Below are 20,613 nucleotides of genomic sequence, written 5' to 3' on the forward strand. Positions count from 1 at the left end.
AAGAAAAATGAAAAAGAAATCCACAAGTTATAAACAGTCTATAAACACATTTATAATTCATAAATTGCATTAAAATGGCTGTTTTATGTCTTAATTAAAAATAACAAAAGTAAGAAAATATGCTCGATGCAAGGTACTTTAAAAAAAACAAATGTTAATAAAATATTTTTATCTGCATCAAAATAGTCTTTGGAAACGAAAAGTAAAAATGTATCGTATGCTTTTTCAGGTTGATCTGTAAAAGTCAGAAAAATACATAATCCCCACCATTTAACTTTCTGGAACCAGAGTCCCAGTATGCACCAAACATAAAGCAAAATGCTTTATGTCATACTGAACTAAAGCAGTGAGCTCCCTACATTGGTATAAATAATTCCAGTTTAGTTCCTATCAGGAGACATTTTTGTTTCAGCCAAACTGAAACAAATGTCCTGACTTCACTACAGTGTAGTGTAACTGAAGCTGTGTCCAAAAAGTTGTCTTCAGAGTGCAAAGACACCTACAGAAACTCCTGAAGGGAAGACATGGTTTCTCACAAGGCCAAGATGAATATTATCCAAAGCGAAACTTGAGTCTGTATTTCACTGTGTTGGGACTTCTCCGAGGTGCGGAGAGGGGAACCTTTGGCTTGATGGGATTAGGTGGCTTTTTCTTTTCAGGAACAGTAACTGTGAAAGAAAGTTCTGGCTGCTCTGATTGCTTGAATCTTGGCAGAAAGTGGGTAGAGATGTGCTGAGGTTTAACACGGGGGCTGCAGCCCCGTTTAGCTTTCCCTCTCTTGTTCAGGGCCACGTACCACTCCCGCCCCGTGTTTTCAGTTCTGTGTATTGCTGAGGCATAGGTATTATAGCTATTTTCTTGAAATCGCTCCCTGAACTTGCAGTCATCTGTAAATTTGGCCTAGGGAATAAAAGAAGAAGAGGAAATTCAAATAGTGATAATTTTTTCATCATGTAATAAAATGAGGTCTTTTACTGTAAAGAAAAAACAAGAATTCCATTGACCCCTGCCCTCCTACTACATTCTCTTTTATAAAGACACATTTGCTTCTTTTAGAGTTGCTTTAAAATTACTATTTTCGTTTTTATATTCCTACTTTATTCATCTTTGTAATGCTGATTTCTGTTTACTATGTACAATCGTGAAATAATATCAATGTATATAAAAATGATAACAAGAACTCATATATTTAAATTCTATTACTCTTTTTAATTACTTTGAAATTTTTAGTTAAAAATTTAACTTATAAGATTTCCCCCCTCTTAAGCCATCAAGAAAATAAATAGTACTATATTATTCAGAGAAATGGGGTCATATTATCCTTTGAAACAAGAATACATTTTTCAATCTTATCAGCATGCTTCATGGTGCTGAGAAAGGGGTAGCATATGGCCCTATTAATATTGCATATGTTAGAGTTCTTTAGGAAAGAATGTATCTTCACACAGTGATACAGGAGAGTATATTTGATGGCAGGAAGAAAAAAATTACCTTTGGAGTCACTAACAATACTTCAGCCAGATCTCTCTCTCTCTCTCTCCACACACACACACACACACACATACACACACACACAACTCTGCCCTTGAAATGCTCACAGAACAGTGGACTAAGCAAAGAAATAGACATCCATCACGATGCAGCTTGATAAATGGAATTATGACAGCGGTATGCAGAGGATACAATGATAGCATAGAGGAAGGGCATCTGAGAGGATGGAGGTAGCAGGGAAGAGGGCAGGAAGTCTTCCTAGAAAAGCTGACTTCTGAGCTGAGTCTTCAAGTCCAACAAGGTGTGAGCAAGGCAGGTGACGTGAGAAAGGATTTCAGGGGGCAGAACTGGTGTGTTCACAGGTCATCAGGACACCACTATAATTAGTTCAGTGTAACTTCCACTTAGGACGCATGGAGAAAGGAAGAAGGGATGAGGATGAGAAAGCCGGCCACAACAAGCTCTGAAAAGGCTGAGTTTGCCGTATTGAGGAAATTGAACGACCACAGTATAGGGGAAGCAAGTTAGAATGTGTCAGACAGACATTCAATCAAATGTCAATCCTGCCAGTTGAGTTCTTAGCTCTAGGTTCTTTATCCACAATCCTTGCAACTGTAAGCCTATTGTGAGAATCAAAATATTTTTCTAAGGAAAGGATCTGGAGCTTTTATCAAATACAAGAGTCCATAGCCCCCAAAGAATTCAAATCCCTAACCTGGACTAGACTAACATGTTTCACAATTTCAGGGAGCACCATTTGTATAAATGTCCGGGGCTTAGAAATACCACAATATCTTGACCCCTATATATAAGAACACTACACACACACACACACACACACACATACACACACACACACAGATATGATTCTTTCTATATCAAACCAAGAGGTTCTATAATGGAATTAAAAGTCCTTTAATTCCCTTGCTTTTCTAATAATGCCAAACTTTCTTCTGCAATACAGATCCCAACACTGTAATCTAGAAGTCTGAACATTGCAAGGCAGTCTACACAGAACTACACAGAATTCCATGGCCACATGGAATTTTTGACTTATGCAAGGTACTGACAATATCAGAAGACAACCAGTTTCAGAGTATTTCCAGCAGCACATTTATCTTATATACGACAGTCTATCCAGGTTATTTACATTCGAGTGTAGTTCAATCAATAAAGCTCTTTATTTGGAGTCTATGAAGCTATATATAAGCACTTATCTACTAAGGATTCCCTGGACTGGGTCTCTAGCAGGCTGTAAGCTGCTATTTTATTAAGCCGCTATTTTAAAGAACAACTGCCAATGGCTTTCTCTCATCCCATCATAACCTACAAGCCCATAACCAGGACAAGGGTACTATGTTGCCATTCCTTTAGAAGAGCACACATTTATTGTTCCTTTTTTTTTTAATTAAAAAGTCTTTCTTACAAGTCAAACATAGATTTGTCTGCTTAGCTCTTAAAGGGACTTCGATGCTCTCCCATTCAATTAGATAATCCCAAAGTTTTATTTTAAAATAAAAGCTATAACCATCTGGAATATTTTCTGCTACAGAAAAGACCAAGCATTTTAGAAAGGTGTGGGAGATTTCATTAAAAAGGGTAGCAGGTATATTTACCCTGCCTCAGATTTTTTTCTTAAAATTTATTTGAATAACATTTTTAATGTATAATACACTATAGACCTTACTTCTACCTTTGTTTCACACACAAAAAATCATTTTCCTGAAATAAAGATAGCAGTGATTGCTTTATTCAATTTTGACCGTTAGATTTTTTTAAGTGTATTGCATAACTTAACCTTATTTTTTCCTTAATGGTGTCAAAAAAAATAAAGAAGGAACATGTCTTTTTTAATTGATGTGGCCAACAGACACACATGCGTGTGCATGCACACATACACACATACACATGGTATATTAACCTATAGCAATTCCATCTTACTGTCTTTCATAGCGTGAAAACCTATCGACGCCACCCCCGAAAATTATTCCATCTGAACACTTTCTCCTTTCCCCCTCAAGGTTCATGTTCTAAGTTCTTTCTTAAGAGAAGACTTAAAGAGGATAGCTGTTCAGGCTCTAGATTTTTCAAGGGTCACCTAACTGTCACATGGGGTAGAGATGTTCAGAATTCTGAGGACCCACACTACTTGCTGGCCCTCAGCCATTCCAAACCCCACATTAAAACAGGAGGGAGGCAGTCAGACTGTTTTGGATTTCATAATTGACTTCTAATTTAATATTTTGTCTGAAAAATTCTTCCAGCTATGTTGGAACAAAACCATTTGAAACAAACATAGTGAGTTTTTCATCAGGAGATCTGGTTTCTTCTGGAGGGATGGACTGTTCCTGTCAGTATTCCCGGCCCTGTTCAGACAACACGGCGACGTTAAGCAATTCATCTCTGTCCCTAATGTTATGCATGAAGCATCTTCACAACAGAGTCACCAAGCAGCAGAGCCATTTAAATATATTTGCCATTTACCATTACACAATTTTAGATAATAAACTTTCCAGGTTACTTTTAATTTTTGAAATCTCCTTTGAATTATAAAAAGTGCTTTAGCAATATATATACTTTTAAAACAGTAGAACTGGATTATTTCCCTAGAAAATGGGAAGTGGACATACAGACTTTATCTACAGTTCAGCTGTGAAGTAGAGAGGTCAATCTAATTTCAAATAAGCTATTGAAATCAGGACCCCCATAACCTCCACCCTACCACCATCAGCCACTACAAAAAACGCATTCATTAAAATGTTCATAAAGAGCCCCTATCTTTGTTTCAAACTCAGTTTTTTGTGGATTCATTCCACAGATATTTATCGAATGTATATCACATGCCAGACACTGCGCTGGTTGTCACTTTTACAATGAAAAACAATATAGCCATGGTCCTGCCCGTGTTCTTTGTTGACTTAAATTATCTATGTTTTTCTCTATAATTTCTCCTTGATCTTGCAAGTGTAAAAATAAGTTATAGTCAACAAGCCATAATTGCAAAGCTAACAAGTTTAAATTGGCTGATTTCTATGTAATTTAAAGGAGTCTTAACTGAAAAAAAAGATGAAAATTAAATTAAACTACTTCTGCTTGAATATGCAAATTATTCAGAGGTGGGGCAATACAGTGCTATTAAATAAAACAAGAATTTTTGGCTTAGGAGGATACCTTACCTTGATTCTACTCATCTCCTCGCATGATGAGGGCACACAGTGAATATTTAAAAGAAAGGTCAAATTCAGTTCAAAGAAAGTAAAACTTTGACTGTGATATTCCAGAAAAGACTAATTCTGCTTAATTAAAATCTGAAGGTCAATTAAACCAAACAGAGAATTCTTTCTGAAACAATATTTTTAAAAACTTTCTAAAACCTCTTAACATAGTTTTGTTCCTTAGTAAACATGCTCTATGATGATTGAGAATCTTGTAGCAAATGAGTTGAAGCTATGCCTACAAGTCCCTATTCTCATTACGTGTGACGGAAGAAGTAAATATGCATTGTATGAAAGAGGTATATAAAGAGGATTGAATTTGGACTAACAGCAGTACCAACCCTGGAGTCTGCAGGATATTTAATCATTTAATCGATTTTACTTCTTTATTTCACTTTGTTTTCTTTGATTTGCCTCTTTCTCTTGAAAAACTTTATAAAGTTAAGAAATAATTAAATATAAGTAACTAAAATGCTATTATAGACTATATAATATTTATTAAACAATTAAACTATTATTATAGGCTGTAATGAAAACAATTAAAGACCAAATTGTGCTCTAAGCAAAGTTTTCTTGCTGCCTGCATCCCTACTCTTCTGGTTCCCCTGCCTCCTTTCAATGCATTTTTCTTCCCACCCCTAGTCCCACAAATGGGACTGCCCGGGTCAGGTCACCTAAGCCCAGGCTGTTTTGTACGGTTATGTAGGATGTGCCCAGCCCAAAAGCACCCACCTCTGGTGAGTGAAGGCTGAAAGCCGGACCCTGCTCCAACTGCTCCCAAGCAAAGAACCCCAGAACAGGGCAGCATGCACATACAGGAGCTGCCTCTTTCTCTTTACTTCACAAGCCTCATATGGGTCAGTTGATGTATGACCATCTCCAGAGCATGGTCATACTTCCTGCTTGGCACTAGGTATCTGGTCATTCTGTGTTTCAGTTCTTCATGCAACCAAGGGAATATACAAGTTGGATTTAAATCAACCTGAGGTAAAGTAGTGAAGAATGTTAGCCACATGATTTATCCTCCTCTGAACCTCTTGAATTTGACTTCAAATTACTCAGGGAACCAGCTCAAAATGCAGATTCCCCAGACCTTATCTCCAGAGATTGTTTTAGTAAGTCTGAGCTGAGACCCTGGAATCACATCATTAACCAGCATCCTGTGTGATCTTGATGCAGGTGAGGTGAGAACCACACTTGTAGAAGCATGTTATAAGATAGTTTACTGTCTGATGCTCTTAATAGCTCAAAAAAGCTGGGCTATTGAGGGTTACCATGTGCCAGGTGTTTTACATATATTATTTCATTCTTGCTATAATTCCATGACTATTAGGATGCTATTACCTGATTTTCCAGACAGAAGAGTAAAGAAAAGGATTCGTCTAAAGCCCCACATTTATCACATGCCAGGGTAGGTCTGTGACTTAAATCTCATCTACTGATTCCTAGATTCAAGCTCTTTCTGTAACACTGTACAAACCCAAGGCATCTCCTAGGTTTCTATATAGTCCTACCTGCCCTGAAGTTGCTCCATATTAAAATACTGATGAAAAACAAGTGCCATTCCTCCAACCATCTAAGACGTAGAACACCATCTCTCACTTTAGGCTGAAATGGGTCTATGAAATTACAAGTCGATTCATCACAGGCAGATTTCCTCAATAAAATAAGCCCTCTAACCAGATTTACATAATGTGAAATTAAGAGAAAACTGACATTTACTGCGAAGGCAGAACACTGAACCCATTTTTTAGCCTGAATGACTAGCTATTCAATTTTACTATGTAAATTGAAAGCTCTTAGAGGGCAAGGCGAGTTTCTATCAATGCCTTTATATAGCTCAGGATCTTGACTGCAAGATTGGAGTGCTTAATCACTTATTTTTTTAATGATGATAATAACCATTACTCAAGCCTCCGTTTCCCCTTTCAACAAACATGCCCATCTTTAGGGGTTGCAGACTCCTCCTCACTCTGCCCCCAGCTCAGGAAGTCTAGTCCAGACTCTCATCACGGGCAAGCCAGCTAGCACCCTCTGAAACCAGGAAGGGAGGCTGTTCTAGTCCTTGCTTAGGGCTGATCAAGCACACATTCCATGCCTATTTTGTAAATTCTGCAATTAGCTTTCCTTCCAAACATCATTCCCTAAAACCCTGAGAAACAAAAATAATTCTACCACGTGCTTCTTTCTGTATCTTTAAAATGAGCTAAAATGTTTTTCCCTAACAGGCAATAAGTGAACATGCATACTTAATGAAAAGACTGAAGAATTCATGATAACCACTTTTTTTCAAGATTTAGATTTTTTAAGGGGAAAACCACAATTCACAAGAAGGATCTTAAAAAATTATGAGATTATGACCATTGGAAATCCTTGCCTCTTTAAGATCTTGAAACTGGGAATTTCGCTTTCAAATTAGGTTCCTTGGAAAAAGGAAAACCCAGGAGAAAAGGGTCTACTGTATGCAAGACGAGTTTGGACCTAAAGAAAAAAGAGGCCAATAATAAATGGGATTTGCGGCTGGTCTAAATATCTGAGGGGGTCACAGCTGCCTGACCCCAAAATCAGAAAGTATTCTGAGAGGAGATAGAGGATCATCAAACAGCTGCCTGAGAGCAAATTCAGGAAGATCTGTTCTAACATTAAATGCTGAATACTTTCCAGGAAATATTCTAAGTGTTTTATACGTATTATCTCATTTAAGATCCTCAAATATCACCATGTATTTTTACTATAATTTTCATCCATTTATAGCTGATAAAACCAAGGAATAAAAAGATTAAGTAAAATGACACAGTGTGTCTTAACTAGAATGACACAATGGAACTGTGCTCTTCACCACCACACTCAAGACCTTCTACTCTTACATCTAGACCCACCCTCAGATAAATCCAGAAAGGCTGCCTATGCAACTTTGGATAAAGACAATAAACCTGAGGAGAGAGCAAGAACAGAGTGAGGAGGAGCACGAACAGACAGGCAGGCAGAGATAGAGACCAAAAGAGAAGGGTGCTCAGCCCCACGAAGCACCTCAGTCTGGGAATAAGTTGAGAAAGAGGATACAGGCCACAGTGAAGGCTCTGACTAACCCTCATGGCTCTTGGGGAAGCAATTACTTGCTCTTACTCTCAGTGATTCCCAAGGCATCTTGAGAAGAAGACCAGACACCTTCATCCTGGTAAAGGATGCTGAAAAAAACCTGCACACTAGGAATTTAAATACATTGTCTACTTAGGGTTAATCAGTCAAGATCTTAAGGAGAGCTGCATGGAGATTACTATGAGTATGTAGGTTGACTGAGTGCATGAGCAGAGCACACCGAGATGGCGAAGTTCAATGAAAACTTCTCTTACCAAATTAACAAACTTAGCACACAAAGGAAATCAGCATATATGTTGCCTAAGTTTAAACTTTCTGGCCTGATAATAGTGTTTACCATCTTCCTGTCCACTGACAATGAAGCATTTTCTAAATGAAGAGTTTCTGTGAACAAAACAGATCTCTTTTCTGTTCTGAAAGTACATCCTAAAAGGGGTTCCCTATGCAACTCATCTTCACACTGAATAACCAACATTTATAAAACTGTGTGACAAGTTTTGTGGTGCACACATCCCTTCCTTTCTAGACTTTAAAATCAAGTAGGAGACACAGAAGTAGATGGGGAAAAAAAGATCCTCCGAAAGGGTTTAGAATGATAGAGAGAGAGAGAGAAGCAACCAAAAATATTCTAAGTAAATAGTTCCAAATGAAACAAAATACATTCTTTCAAGCTAACTTTTCCCTACCAAGTATTGTAGCATTTAAAAGGAGAGAGAATTTTTGAATTATGTAATTCTGGTTCAATCAATTGTTAACTGTGATAACTTAGGAAAATATTTAACATCTCTGAGACTATTTCCTCACCTAACTATGTAATGAGATAATGTGAATGAAAGAGATTTTAAAGAAATATGCAAATCTTTTACCTCTGACAAGTAGCTAATTTTTAATAGTCTGATTGTTACTATAAAAATGAAGTTGAAAATCTCCTATTATCCATGAGTATTTCTCAATACGCTATAGGTTTACTTTCCCCAGAATTATATGAATACTTTAGATTTATAGTTCACATTTACTTTGTAAATAAAACCCTAAAGTTACTCTTTATTTATTTAAATGTTTTTCCAGTTTTATTGAGATATAATTGACATATGACATTGTGTAAGTTTAAGATGCACAACGTGGTTTTATATACATATATTTTTGAAATGATTATAAAGGTACTCTTTAAATGCCTCTGCACAATTATTAATTTAAAGCAACTCACTAATCCTAAGCAACATTTAATCCTAAAAGTATAAGGGGTTTTAGCCTTTTTAGTGGTGATGAAATTTTGTAAAAACCAAAACTAAATCAAATAATTATATTTAAAGCTAGCTATAAGAATATTTTTTAAACATGTTTAGCTAGAAACTGAAAAGAGGAAAGAAACCATCTGGCATAAAACTCATAATGGTTAGAATTGATACTATTTCTAAATTCAACTTCCTTAAAAATAAATCACTTTATAATTTAATTAGGTTTCCACCTAGAGAAAAAGTGCTGATAAATGCTAAGAGAAAGTGGGCTTGGACAAATGGTTTAGAAAGAATCCACATAATCGTAGGGCTTAATTTTTTATCTATAATTCAGCTCAAAGTCATCAGAATGACTTTTATATCAAAGGGCTTCAGTGAGTGACAAGAGCAAGGCTTGCTTTGTACTGTTTAAAAGTCATTATTCCATGAAATAACTTTAGCCTGCCAAGATGAGAAAGAATAACAGATGCTGTTTTTGCATTATCTGCATTATTTCGGCCAGCCATCCTTAGACATTTGGGTCAAGTTTCTGGAAATTTGTTACTTGCATTTGACAGAGGAATCATGTAACCTAACCTTTCAGTTTGACCTTTCTAATTGGCATCCATTTGTAGTACTTCGCTTTCTGTTGCAATTATCCTTAAGCTTCCCCAAGGTAGTCTATTTTTTTGCATGTACTAAAGCATGAATCAGAATATTTAAAAAGTTAAGATTTTCACCCAAAACAAGCAAACCAATAAAAGAGAATTTCTTTTTAGGCATTGCATATTATTATGGTGCTTAGATTTTGAAGGTGTTTCAATCTTTTACCACCATAAAGTAGATCAAGGAAAAGTTATTCAGTGTAGATGCATTTGATCATTGTTTTTTATTTTGTATGTGGATTTTTAAAAATCAAATATTTTTTTAAAATAAAATGGCATGTCCTACTTTTCCACAGCAATGAAGAACTTTTCCCCTTAAGATATGTAATAAATCAAAGAGCAATTATTTTATGAACACTGTATTGTGGTTTACCAGCTCAGAAGATGAAATAAGTAAATCTGGTTATAATTCTTGTAATGGATGATCAGAGAGGTTACCAAAGATTTCCCATCTATCTTAATAAACTGAGATTTTAGTAGTTTATTATATTTAGACTATATTTAAATTATCATTCAATAATAGGTAATATTTATTGAGTACTTACAAGGTATTTAATATTCTTCTAACAAGCTTTATACATATCATCTCATTTAATACTCAAATAACTGTAGAAATAGCTTGAATTCTACTGTCTCCTCCAAGAGATATTAAAAAACCACCTTTAGATGCTAGAGAAAGGAAAATTGAAAGTCTTAAACATTAAACCAAGTGAAATTCTCATTCAACTTTTTAAAGGGCTGTAAAGAAGAAATCATAATTAGCAAGTTCCAATTGATTGCACTCAATTAAAACTTACTATATACTTTGAAAACTGGAAAGGTGATATTTCTCCAATTTGTTTAATAAGAATTAAAGTGAATAAGGATTAAAGGAGTAGCTTTAAAGAAGAATTGCTTTTTAAAATGATTTAATATGACAAAACTCAGTACACTACAGAAAAAGCATAAATCACTTTTAAGGGCTGTGCATACTACTAATACTAATAAACAGAATCTGAGCGGGAAAACTAAGCTAAATATATTTTATTATCTTTAAAACATTTTAATGCTTCCCAAGTAATAAGCATTTTCAAAAGCATAGAAATCTATAATTTGTAAATTGATTATAAACTGTGTTAAGTGGGCTGAAGAAATTTTTAAGAGTGTAAAATTAGTCTTCATAGTTTTAATAAGTGCTTTTGATGCAACAAAAAAAAAGATGAAAATTTCTCAAATGAGTCAAATTAAATTTCTCTATTAAAGGTCAAAGTCTTCTCACTATTGTTTTCTTCCCTCCATACTTATTAATATGAATATACGTTATATTACTTAGACTCCATTTTTGACATCATGAGTAGCTTTTAAAATTAAGAACATGATTTACTGAGCACACACACACACAATCATCATAAACATGTAAATTAAAAATATAGTATTTCCATAACATTTCTCCTCACTTGGACCACTTTTAAGAAATAAATAATGGCAATCACTTAGAGAATGCTGTTTTCAAATACACTTACCCTTAAAACTTTTTGTGGATTCTATATTATCTTCTCAAGTAAATAAAATATTTAAATGATTACTTACAAAAACACATACAATTCTCTTGGTTTAATGTACATATAATTTTACAAAAACAAAAAAAAACATTAAGTTCTCAGGGCAAATTGTCCTATCTATCAATTTGGAAAATCACTTCGTTCCATTTTACAAATGTAAAATCTCTATAACACCTTTAACAAATATAAAGTGGTTCTACTTACACTTGCATGGAGTTTTCCTTTTTTTGACATCGCTAAAAATTTGTTGCTGAAAACTCCTCGTATTCCTACAATCCCCTGAGACACAGCAAATATTTCCAAAATACCTAGGATGACAGAAATCCCAAAATAAAACACAGACTCTTCTATATACCATTGTGAATAATTAAATTTCTACGTAGATTGTCTCCATTCTTTATCACTGTGATTTTTTTAAGTATTTAACATCTTTATTTTTTGTGGCATTTATTATGTAAAAGAAATAAAAAGGTCTAGCACTCAAGTATTCATTTAAAATGATAAATTTCAAGGTTCAAAAATGTGTGTTTCATTAATAATTCTTCTTCTTCTTACAAATGATAAGTCACTTTTAGTAGTCAATGTTTGACAGTAGAATCTTTTCAAGTTCTAAAGGAAAGGCAAAGACTTTTTGAAATGTTTTACAAAACAGTTCTCATACATTGTTTTTCTGTCAGAGATAATACAGTACTTTTACTATTAAAGCACAGAAGATGGTACTCAAGATTAGTATAAATCATTGGAAGCCTTGAAAATAATACTTATTTACATAAAAGAAATCTCTCTTCTCAAATGATCATAATACAAATTGCTAAATCAATATATATCACACTATCATTTAGTGAGTTGCTCATTTAAAGATTATACATAAGATACTGAAAGCAATATAAATAATCTGAGACTATTGGCTCAGTGAAGTGTTTGATGGATTATGGTTTGAGACATCTTGCATTTTGAGTGACTTTTCTGGAAAAAATTTAATGAGGTATTTATTACATTATTATTTATATTTGGCATTTAGTAGTCAGAATTATCAAGTTGATATCCCTCTGTCTCCTTTAATAATTTGAAAGTCCACATCCACTGGGTGAAGAGAGTCACACACCACAGTTTAGAGTATTTTAAGAAGATGAAACTCATAGTTTGTATATAATTGGGATTCCTGCCTGTTTACCATAAACTTGTATGTAATGTTATATGAACAGAAGAAAAGCATAGAGCTTTTTGTTAATTGCCTACAACAAAATGAAAAAAAAAAGGTCAAAATAATATGGTTCACTAAAGCTAAAAAAGGACTTGACCTGGAAGAAAAGAAGGAAGCAAGCAAGGATGGGAGGGAGGAGGGAAAAAACATCTCAACATTTCAATCTGTAATATTTTGAGTACATATTCTAATTAGAATGTGTCAATAGGACTATGACGAATAGAGAAATCCACCAGATTTCCTTAAAATAGCAGTCTCCCCCTGCAGTATTTGAAGTACATATAAAATTATTCAACTTACCAAATGCAGTGTATTGTGGATAAACATATATATATAATACATGTAAGCACATATATGAATATCGTTATAGATCACTTATGTTGAACAATGCGACCTAATACCTATAATTGTAGCAAATACTGCCACTTATTTATTCAACCTGATTTCTTAAAAATACTTGATCAGAAAGTTCATGAAGGAACTATTGATCTTGTGATAAGCATTCTTAGCCTAGCGTAAATAAAACACATCTCAAGAAAAGTGCAGCTACCATTTTATTAGTGGATATTTCTTTAAAACAAACCAAAAAATTCTAAAAACTGTTGGAAAGGAACTACTTCTGCTTCTAGGAAGAAACTCCTAAAAAAAAAAAAAAAAAAAAAAACTGTCTCAAAAAATTCTTTCCTTCAAAATGTTTTCAAAATGCTATTTACAATAGATTTTGCTATGCAAATTTGACTGTGATGCATACCCAAAAAAGGTTTAAAAGAATTATCATTTTATCAAATAGAAACAAAGCACACAGAATCCTTTATAAAGATAAATTTACTATACAATGTAGTGCTGTAATAATATTATTAATAAAACATGAATAGAACATCTGATACAAAGTTATATTTCTATCAAAATTACAGAATGATATTGAAAAACGCATTAATGATTTTGGATATTTCAGAGATGGGGGATGTGATTGTGAATGCTGTGTAAATGTCTGTTAAAAAATGAGACAGGGAGAACATGAGAAATCATCTATGTGTTAAATGACAGCCACAAAAGAGACAATGTGGAGTTGGTAGAAAAGGCGACTTGACCATATGTTTCCCCCAATTTACTCCTGGTTCTGCATTGTTAAAAGTTTTTTATACCATTGTCTGGAAAACTACCTGGTTTTGTAAATGCAAATCTATTGTGTATTAGTGGGGAAAAAATACATGGTAGAATAAAAGATAAAATTCTCATTAAGCATATATGTTTGAAGGCTATCATTTAAGAGGTCAAGACAAAAGGACTCTGTAAATACTTATTTAATGGGAGCACTGCTTTGCTTATGTAAACTATTGGTTTCAGACAACATATTCTATTTTTAAGAAAGACCCATTTTGACTCAACTTGTTTCCCAACACTGTACATTCTGCATGTATATGTTATATAAATTTGCATTGTAATAAATTTTAAATATGGGGAAGATGAAATAATATATGTGAAAGTGTTATTTTATTACATACTATATGGTTTCTTTTCTTGTAAGTTCCAGTATAAAAAATGATATGCCTGAGAATGAAAAGATTTTATAATATTATGAAAACTATATTTAATTGAAAGCTTAAAAACATACTTTTACATATATCATTCTATTTAAAATTATGAAGAATGCAGGAAAGAGAAAAGATGAGATTAGATGAAATAATTGTTTTTTCAAATAAGCAACTTTGGTATGATGTTCTAAATAATGTAATTATGGTGTAATATTAGGAACCTTGATAAGATCATAGTTTCCAAAGTAATTTCAACAGCAATTTCATGATGTCTTTTTTTCCTAGAATATAGGAGCAGATTCTACAAGCTCCACAATTCAACATCCTGCTCCCGCACCCCGAAAAGATCACAGGCCTATTGATTTTTCATGCCAAATCTCAGTAACTCATTCAAGAATTCTAAGTATTTTAAACCCATGTGCATTAAATCACACATATATAAATTCCAGAAAACATTTCTCTAAAACTGATTTTTTTTTCAATTTCAGTAATTTCCTCTTAGGAGTCAGTAATAATAAATTTGATGGGAATTTACAATTCACGTGGAAGCCCAGATGGTATCCCTAAGCAAAATTGTGGAAGGCCAAGTGTGTCTCACAGATCATAGATAGTCAATGAATGTTTGCTAAATTGGATTGTTTCTTTGACCTTCTCACTACCTCTCTTCCTTTTCAGGACACCCCATGTGTATGCATGTATGGACACATGTCTTAGTACTCTCCTGCTCTTTTGGCCCTCTACTGCTGGGGGAGTGGGGCAGGGAGAGAGTTAAAGTGCAAATGACAATGTGTTATCTTTCCTAGGGTGTTCACATTTAAGAGGATCAAAAGAAAAAAGCAGTGCTTAACTGAAGGAGTTATTCTCTCTTGGTGGAATTTTGCGATTGACATCTAGGTTGAAGGATGCAAGAACTCAGTGTCTCTCAGATTATACACTGTTTAATCCACTTACTTACAAGCATAAGTATGCGTTACAAAGTAAAATTATTCCAGATATAGATTTTCTTACTTAGTCCCCTCTAGAATTTTTAATACATTAGGACACTATCAATGATTGTTGATACAATTATGTAGACTTCTCCTTTTTCTCTCTTTTCTCAGTGAATGACAAAGATATACAGATATTCCATGTATTCAGAAGATTTCAACAGCCCATCTGAAAAATCCTCAAAGAAAAATCATTTTTTTTTTTTAGATGTTGGGGGTAGGAGTTTATTAATTAATTAATTAATGTTTGCTGTGTTGGGTCTTCATTCCTATGCGAGGTCTTTCTATAATTGTGGCAAGCAGGGGCCACTCTTCATCATGGTGCGCGGGCCTCTCACTATTGCGGCCTCTCCTGTTGCAGAGCACAAGCTCCAGACGTGCAGGCTCAGTAGTTGTGGCTCATGGGCCTAGTTGCTCTGCGGCATGTGGGATCCTCCCAGACCAGGGCTCGAACCCGTGTCCCCTGCATTAGCAGGCAGATTCACAACCACTGCACCACCAGGGAAGCCCCAAGAAAAATCATTTACAATGGAAGTTTCTCTATTTGTGCTCACATAGCAACAAATATGCCATGTCTTTATCAAATCTGAGTCTTGAAATATCCAGTTTAGTAGTCTTCATTGATTAAGTTAGCAACATAGAAATTTCCTACTTAAGTTTTTCCATACAGAAGATAGAGATTCTGGTTTATTTAGGCTTTGGGGACTATATAAAGGTTGACTCTACATTAACATCAAAATTGATAGTGAATTCAGATTTTTAAAAGTTAGTAAAACTGAGGGTTTGGTTTAGACAAAAATACATAATTGGAATTTCTATATTTTATGTGAACAATTTGGCTTTGTGTAGCTATAACCTTAAGCTTTTGCTCCCTAAATTGACAATTACTTGATTGCCTATTCTTCAATGGCCCAAGATAAGCCAACAGAAGCATTGTTTTGGAACTAAACTTAAAAGCATAGAAATTAAAACAAAGTCTTTGTTTCTATTCAGTAGTGGGATTTTATCATCTATCTTGTCTTGCCCATCTTTCTTCACCCTTCCCTAGTATTTCCTTATAATAAGAGTTTATGTACAATGAGCTCGACTCTTTTACCTGTCTTCAAAACCTGGGATAACTACTGTATAAGAGAAGCTAGGAATATATTAAGTGGTATTCCTTAACTAAACAAATTATGCTTCAAATCTATGGCCAGTGTACTTCTGATAGCCAAACTAGAAAATATTTACAGTTTGCAAAATTTTTAAGGTCAAAAGATAGTTGTGAAACATATTCCAACATATATTTATTTCTTCTAACAAACATTACAGAAAATTATTGAGTTTAAAAGAACCTGTTAGAATGTTTGGCATGGCAAAGTTTTGACTCTTTACAGAAGTAGCAAGCTGTGACAAAATAGTGTAAGTTTTCTATCACTGCTAACTCACAGACCATAGAATTAGATGATGAGGTAAAACTCTGATGTATTCTCCATGATCCTCATGGTCCAAGCTCTCTCAGTTTCTCTTGAGAGACTTGGACAAATGGTTCCTCATCTACTCTAACCAACATTCCATAAGCAACTCCTGAGTTTACATTATGTATCAGGAAACCAGCAAGTGCTATCTACAAAGAGGTATAGGACCAACTGCAATTAGCAGGCTCTGTTTTTCTTTCACAGCTACTAAAAGACAGAGATTCATTTTAAACTTCCAAATGACTTGCTATCCTTTTAAACATGACGTATTTCATAAATTCTTCATGGATCTATGGTAGCGAAATCTTATGATATATTATTGGACATTCCAGACATCACAAAGCTGAAAATCACCATGATTTAAACACTTAAATTATACTTTCCTCTGTGAGAAAAACCTATGGAAGGCAAAGGAAAAAAAAAATCCCAACTAACCCAAAAGTAACCAAAATAACAAGCTTGGTGAGCTAGGTATCCTATGTTGGGTACATGAATAAATGGATGAATGAATAAGTGAATGATTGCAAGCCAAGTGAAAGGCACAGACTAAACTCTGAACGGCTGTTATAAACTGAAATGAATTAGGAAAGTGTTCATTAAATTAAGAAAGTTTTATTTAGGCACTTCAGTTTTGTTTAAGAAACAAAGCAGTGTTTTGTGTCTGTTCTTTGTTAGATACCTTTCAAAGTGGATTTTAAAATAAAATGTACCTTGGACATAAATACTGGCCAATGTCTTCTTTAGCTGAATGTGTTCTTTGTTGATCTGTTCTCCTTTTCCTTTCTATTCTTTTCTACAATTTCCCCTCCACAAGGCCTAAGCTGCAAAAATCTTTGTCTCTTATGGTTTCTTCCAAGAGAAGAGGGTGAATATCTTGGGAATAAGTCTGGTTTTCAGAGATCCCTAGCACACCGAAACCCACCTCCCACACATTCTTTTACCCCCCTGGGGTCCAATCTGCCCTCCTTGCAGGCTAACTTTGGATGTTCCCTTGGGAACACAGAAGTTATCCTCTGTTGAGACTGATTTTTTTGGATAAACCGCAAGAACAGAATAGAAACAGTGTTCATGTAAGTGAAAAGGGAAAATATTACTAGAAGTGGGGAATGAGCTCTGATGGCTGGTGGAGGAAAAGAGTTTGGTGGGACAAATGGAAATACTGAACTAGACACAACTCTTGCTTACCCTTAAATCTCAGGAAATTCCCCTTCGCCCTAACTGACCTTGCCTTTTATCACCGAAGATGGTCAGTTGCTTAGTGAATGTAATGAACCTTAAAACATAAAAGCGGACACCTCTAAGGAGCGTGTGGGAGGGCCTGGGACTCTCTGGGGCAGACAGAGAAGGCCCCCTCTCGGGTTTGGTGCTCCAGGACACCTCGCCACGTGCAACACAGACAGCTGGAGCGGCAGAGCCCGAAAGACCAGTCAGGGGCAGGAGGCTGGCGTGGACCCACTCCTCTTCCGGCGCGAACAGCCAGCTCTTCCATTTCCAGCCTCCTGAATCCCCCGGAGGAAGCTTGCTGGCCGGCCATCCCACAGACGTGCACACCTCCAACCCTTGTCGGGGGCGGGTGCCAGATGCCAGCCCCGCTTTGGAGCCCGCGCTCCTCCGGAGCTTGGGTAAGAAGAAACCCGTGGGGTCGTTGGTTTGAGACAGAGAAAGTTAAGTACACCTGGGAGCCACCAGGCTGACACTCCGGAGCCGGGTGACCATGTGCGCATCGCTATCTCCTGGCCATGTTTCCGCTCTCCCTGAGTCCCTCTGAGGCCCGGGCTGTGCTTCTGTCTGTTGGACTAACCCCGGCTGGAAGACCATCTGGCCCTATGGAGGAAAAGGCCCGCAGAGATCTCCCCAGTCCCGCATACAACCGCAAATCATCTCTCCCCTCTGCTGCCTAGGGGGGCAGTGAGAGGAATCAGAGGAATGGCAGTGACGGTCTGAAAACTCAGATGGGGTGGAAGGGAGGAGAAGATGAGAAAGGAGGGACTGAGAGAGCTAAACTCAGAAAGAAAATGTAAAACTTGGCTTAAAAAAAAAACCTACAAAATTTTCACCTGTACCGAACTGAACCGCCTCTGAATTTCTTCTAAAATAAAGAACTCTCCCCTACTTGTCCTTGGGGACCAAAGGCGGGCCACTCTTCCTCACAAGGTCTGGTCATGGTTTCAAGACACTAAAAGGTGCTAAACCCAACTCCGCAATTAATAATTCTAATGTCCATCACGTCTCCCTCTCTAAACGTGTCCAGTTTTCTAGATCACTGTCTTCTTCCAAACAGGGAATGTCTGGTCGCCCGTATAATATACATATATATTCTATATGTATACAATGTGTAAATATGTATGTATCTACAATGACATATCCGTATACACATATGTATATATACATTATATATAATATTAATTTGGGGTTATGGTAGCCGTTGTGAGGGGCAGTATGTGAGATTTGATTATTCTAAATAAAACTGTTCAGTTATGGGCAGGGAAAGGGGGTGTGCTTTGATGCCCAGTGAAAAATGCGAGTCTGGTAAACAGAAGCAGAAGGTAAACAGGAGCTAAACGAGGAGAAAGGAGATTTTTGTTTTTTCTCCAGGCACTGGCTGGAGCTCCTCTTTGGGACCAGGGCAAACTGGAAACAAGGTGCCTGTCTGCACCAGCCTCCGAGTAGCCTACACCCAGGTAATCGCCATTCCTCGTACCCACGAGAGGGGAAAGTGTGTGCCCGCCACATAGACGCATCTCCACCCAACCCGCCCGGCTCTTTGGAGGGCCGGCTGGATCCCAGTGGCCGGGGCTCCGGAAGGTGGGCTTGCAGACCAGGGAATCACCAGCTGTCCCCCTCCCCGAGACTCCCGCCGCCCGCTTAGGACAGGTTTTGTAGGAGAGCAGGCAACTTACTTAACATATTGGCTTCGTGGGAGCCATTGACTTTGCCATCCGGGTAGATCTGCAGATGGAAACCAATGCCCACTCTGCAGTAGAGGCTGCCGGTCCGGCGCCCCGAGGGGCTCCACTGGAAACTGCTCTGCTCCAAGCCATTTCCTTGACCGCCCAGAGAAGCCCCGGGGGAGGAGGAGGCAGAAGAAGAGGAAGACTTCGTGCTACTGCTTCTCCGGCTGCTGCTGGCTCCTCCGGGGTTCCTACCGGTGGAAGCCGGTCCGGGTTGCCCTTTGGGTGCGAGGCGCTCCTCCCCTTGAGCCCAGGCGCTGAGGATCAGGTGACTGAAGAAGAGCAGGAGGAGGAAGGACAAGCTCATTCTTCCAGCCGCGGGGGTCCTAAGTGCATTTTGCAGGGCTGGTTCTGGGCTCTGTAGCCCGCGCGCGGCTGTGTGCCTCTGGCGCTGCCCCCCTCGCCGCACCGGGTGGACATAGCCTCGGGGAAGAGAGAGGGAGAGGGGGAGAGAGAGAGAGGCCACCCGAACGGATCTCGGCGCTGGCACTGGGATATTTATAACGCCAGTGATCTCACTGCTCGGTGCACGCCTGCGAGGCTTCCCCTCACCCGCCGCTTTGTGTACTCTCCGGCCGGTGCGGGGAGGGAGCCTCGCCGTCCCGGGGGCGGGGGTGTGGAGGAGGGAGGAGACGGGAGAGGGTGAGTGGGAGGAGAAGCCAGGCGGAGAGAAGCTGCGCCCCGACGCTGGGCGCACGCACACCGAGGCCACGCACCCCAGCACTTCTCACGCGCCACACGGCCACCCTCCACTCGAGACAACGCTGCGCGGAACTCAGCTCCCCGCAAGCACTGGAGTCCTCCTGGGGCAGCCACGGGAATGGGAGGGTGAAACGTGGGAGTGAGCTCTCGTCTCTCGCACCTCTGCCGCAGGCTTGCGTCCCAGCAATGCGCTCTCGCCTACCCAGGACACAGTTTCCAGGTTCCCTTCCCTTTGCCCAGCAGACCCGACTGTTACAACCCCTGCCCCGGGGATGTCTCGGGAACTGCGTCCCGCCGAGGGATCCCACAGCTGCTAGTGTTCGCAGCGCAACTTGGAAGGCTTTGGTGTGGCGCGGTGGGAGAAGGCTTTTGTTGTTGCTACTGATTTACTAAAGAGCTAATGAATGGATTTACTCAGCGTTCAGAGAGCTGCCCTAAGCCTTTACGCCAGGGCTCGAGCTGCTTTCCTGTTGGGAAACTCTTGGTCGCGCGCTAAACATAATGCCACCGAATTTGTTCTTCCTTCTGGGAAGCTCTAGGTCTGCGCCCG

The 20,613-nt window shown here is 37.7% G+C and overlaps 1 protein-coding gene across 1 annotated transcript; it reads right to left on the minus strand.

Annotated features, from left to right (window-relative positions):
• Positions 1 to 552: 552 nt before the first annotated feature.
• Positions 553 to 19,668, minus strand: FGF5 (fibroblast growth factor 5; the record flags this gene model as incomplete). Its single annotated transcript, XM_082602370.1, has 3 exons — positions 553 to 900; positions 11,433 to 11,536; positions 19,311 to 19,668. 3 exons carry the CDS (start codon positions 19,666 to 19,668, stop codon positions 553 to 555), a joined length of 810 nt encoding a protein of 269 aa, XP_082458496.1.
• Between the last annotated feature and the right edge of the window lie 945 nt (positions 19,669 to 20,613).

Source organism: Mesoplodon mirus (assembly GCF_964341445.2).
Source record: "Mesoplodon mirus genome assembly, chromosome: 2".
In the NCBI taxonomy this organism is placed as follows: domain Eukaryota; kingdom Metazoa; phylum Chordata; class Mammalia; order Artiodactyla; family Ziphiidae; genus Mesoplodon; species Mesoplodon mirus.